The sequence below is a fragment of the Scyliorhinus canicula genome, chromosome 17 (genome assembly GCF_902713615.1).
Source record: "Scyliorhinus canicula chromosome 17, sScyCan1.1, whole genome shotgun sequence".
In the NCBI taxonomy this organism is placed as follows: Eukaryota; Metazoa; Chordata; class Chondrichthyes; order Carcharhiniformes; family Scyliorhinidae; genus Scyliorhinus; species Scyliorhinus canicula.
This window is the reverse complement of record NC_052162.1, coordinates 121219548-121223103: the sequence shown is the minus strand read 5'-3', so window position 1 is coordinate 121223103 and position 3556 is coordinate 121219548. Positions and strand designations below refer to the sequence as shown.

Below are 3556 nucleotides of genomic sequence, written 5' to 3'. Positions count from 1 at the left end.
GTTGGGTGAATTGGACATTCTGAATTCTCCTTCAGTGTACCCGAACAGGCACCGAACTGTGGCGACTAGGGGCTTTCCACAGTAACTTACAGTGATAATGTAAGCCTACTTGTGACAATAATAAAGATTATTATTATGATTATTATCTCTGTCCAATATTAATTTACTGTCACCTTAAATGTCAGCCATCTCCTGGGGAAACCAGCACTTTAATTGTGAACATGAGGAAAGAGACTATCATTTTGGACAGACAAATAAATGCGTCAAGCTGAAGGAGCAAAGGACGAGAGAGAGAGAGAGAGAGGCCTGGGCCAAGCTTTCCAGAGTCTGCACCCTCCCTGGATTCACTTCGTTTCCCTTCAGTTGCTGCAAGTGACCAATTGAAGGTGAGAATGAGAAAAGAAATGGAAAGAGAGAGAAAAGAAAGTGTTTTACTCAGATGTTGGAGACAGGAGGAGGTTTCAGTCTACGTGAAGCTCTTTCCATTGGTCAACACCAATTGCTGGACGGTCAGGTGGTGGGCACTCCCTCGCACATGCTCAGTTCCCCCTCTCTCTTGGACATGCGCAGTCGCTTGCCCCGGCGGGGGAAGGGTGGTGGGCGAGAGTCTTCTCGCCCTGGCCGGAGACGTCAGCTGGTTGCCTGGAAACGTTGTCTCGAGGAGGCACAACAATGAGTGGGGACCCAGCGGGGCTCCCGCGCCGAGCCTGCGCACTGCAATGCAGAGACATCATCGCAGAGCAGAATGATTCCTATTGGCTGATTCAGGCTCTCACACAATGAAAGGTTCTGGTTTCCCCAGCAGGTGGCTGACGTTTAAGGAGACAATAAATTAATATCGGCCAGGAAGCAGTGAGCAGGGATCTGTCAATCAGCCTGAATCAGCACCTTCAGGAGAATTGGGAGGGTGAATATTAGATACAGCAGAGTGAGAATGGAGGGAGAGTGTATGGGATGGAGATTTACACCTTTTGGGGAATAAGAGAGGAAAGAATGTTCCAGAGAAACTAGAATTGTCTGTTCTGAATTTCTATCCTGTTCTGACAGTGATGTCTTTTGTAAATTGTTTTTCCAGGATATTAGAAGAAGAGGAATTACAGACAGAAATCTCAAATGTCACGTAATCACACCATTCACAGCGGGGAGGGACTGTACACGTGTTCTGTGTGTCGGTAAGGTTTCGATTGTCCAACCTGGAGTGACAGAAGGAGACGCAAAACATGGAAAAACCATGGAAATGTGGGGATTGTGGGAAGAGATTCAGTACCCGATCTAAGCTGGAGTGTCATCAACGCGTTCACACTGGGGAGAGGCCGTTCAGCTGCTTTGTGTGTGGGAAGGAATTTGTTCAGTTATATGGCCTGAAAACACACCAGCGAATTCACACTGGGGAGAAACCGTTCACCTGCTCTCAGTGTGGGAAGGGATTTGGTGATCCCTCCAACCTGCAGACACACCAGCGAGTTCACACTGGGGAGAGGCCATTCGCCTGCTCTGTGTGTGAGAAGCGATTCGTTCAGTTATCCGGCCTGAAGAAACACCAGCGAATTCACACTGGGGAGAAACCGTTCACCTGCTCTCAGTGTGGGAAGGGATTCGGTGATTCCTAGCAACCTGCAGACACACCAGCGAGTTCACACTGGGGAGAGGCCATTCGCCTGCTCTGTGTGTGAGAAGCGATTCGTTCAGTTATCCGGCCTGAAGAAACACCAGCGAATTCACACTGGGGAGAAACCGTTCACCTGCTCTCAGTGTGGGAAGGGATTCGGTAATTCCTACAACCTGCAGATACACCAGCGAGTTCACACTGGGGAGAGGCCATTCACCTGCTCTCAGTGTGAAAAGAGATTCACTCAGTTATCCAACCTGCGGACACACCAGCAAGTTCACACTGGGGAAAGGCCGTTCACCTGCTCTCAGTGTGGGAAGGGATTCAGAGATTCAGTCACACTGCGGACACACCAGCGAGTTCACACTGGGGAGAAGCCGTTCACTTGCTCTCAGTGTGGGAAGGGATTCACTGAGTTATCCAGCCTGAAGAAACACCAGCGAGTTCACACTGGGGAGAAACCGTTCACCTGCTCCCAGTGTGGGAAGGGATTCAGTTTTTCCTCCAATCTGCGGATACACCAGCGAGTTCACACTGGGGAAAGGCCGTTCACCTGCTCTCAGTGTGGGAAGGGATTCGCTGTGTTATCCAGCCTGCAGACACACCAGCGTGTTCACACTGGGGAGAAACCGTTCACCTGCTCTCAGTGTGGGAAGGGATTCAGTCATTCCTCCAGCCTGCAGACACACCAGCGAATTCACACTGGGGAGAAGCCGTTCACCTGCTCTCAGTGTGAGAATAGATTCACTCAGTTATCCAACCTGCAGACACACCAGCGAGTTCACACTGGGGAAAGGCCGTTCAGCTGCTCTCAGTGTGGGAAGGGATTCAGTGAATCAATCAAACTGCAGAGACACCAGCGGGCTCACACTGGGGAGAAGCCATTCATCTGCTCCATGTGTGGAAAAGGATTCAGTTACTCATCCAACCTGCAGAGACACCAGCAAGTTCACTTTTGGAAGAGGCCGTTCACCTGCTCTGTGTGTGGGAAGGAATTCTCTGTTTCTTGGCGCTTACTCAGACACGAACAACTTCACAAGTGATTCCAGGGGTTGGATTGTGTTGCTGTTACCGTTTCTGCTTCAGTTACATCCAGGACGGCATTTTGCTCATTCTGACAGTTGGTGTTGGAGGGAATTAAAGTTGAGTCCTGGAGATTGTGGTGAACTTTAAGGAAAGGTCTTTGTTTCACATGTATGTGGAGATACAAAGGCTTGGGCCTGAATGCTGCAGATCCCAACGAGTCTGTGCCTCTCCCCCATTGTACATTGTACTGTCCGATGTCGTATTGATATGTTACTTGTTTTTACTGACTACAGATAGTTGGACATATGCAAAACTTAATATTAACATTGATTTGTTTTATTGAATACTGGATGGTTCGTATAATCACATTAGCTACAGAAATGGTTATAAACAGACCTGATAATTGCATCTCCGGACAATTTCTGGCCCCTATTTAGCATTTCAAAGGGTTGTTCTAACTGTGATGTGGTGTTAACAGCCTCCCATCTATGTTCATCCGGAGATAACCATCTTTATGGATGTCTGAGCAGTCTGTCTGTCTCCGTGCAGTTTCCCTGATTGTTTTGCTAATTCAAATGGGTTTATCAGACTTTTGGCATTGTGGGTGTAGATGGCCTGTGTTGATTGCTGCCTGCCAGGATGTCTGAATTAACCCGTCCCTATTTTCTAGTGAGGTATGACTTGCCTTTGTGCGCTTGTACATTTATCCCGTGATTAAACGGAGATGTGAATGGACATGTGAATAAATATATATATAGAAAAACATGGGCCCCGATATTTTCCCACAACAGGCCCCCCTGGATGAAAAATAGACCCAAGATCGCCATGAACCGATATCTGTTGTGGTGCACCCCACTTGTGAAATAAACTATACCTTGTGGATATCGTTGCCTATCCTCATGGAAGCTCTCCTTCCTCGAT

The 3556-nt window shown here is 48.2% G+C and overlaps 2 protein-coding genes across 2 annotated transcripts in view; both read left to right on the top strand.

The window, feature by feature from the left end:
- LOC119951768 (zinc finger protein 721-like) overlaps positions 1–3556 on the top strand; it is a 290874-nt gene that overhangs the window by 211230 nt on the left and 76088 nt on the right. Inside the window, exon 7 of the mRNA XM_038775108.1 lies at positions 1848–2563. Coding sequence (XP_038631036.1) covers positions 1848–2563 — 716 coding nt within the window. The remainder of the gene's footprint in view (positions 1–1847; positions 2564–3556) is intronic.
- LOC119951774 (zinc finger protein 229-like) overlaps positions 425–3556 on the top strand; it is a 711453-nt gene continuing 708321 nt past the window's right edge. Inside the window, exon 1 of the mRNA XM_038775121.1 lies at positions 425–907. The gene's annotated coding sequence lies outside the window, so the exon portion shown is untranslated. The remainder of the gene's footprint in view (positions 908–3556) is intronic.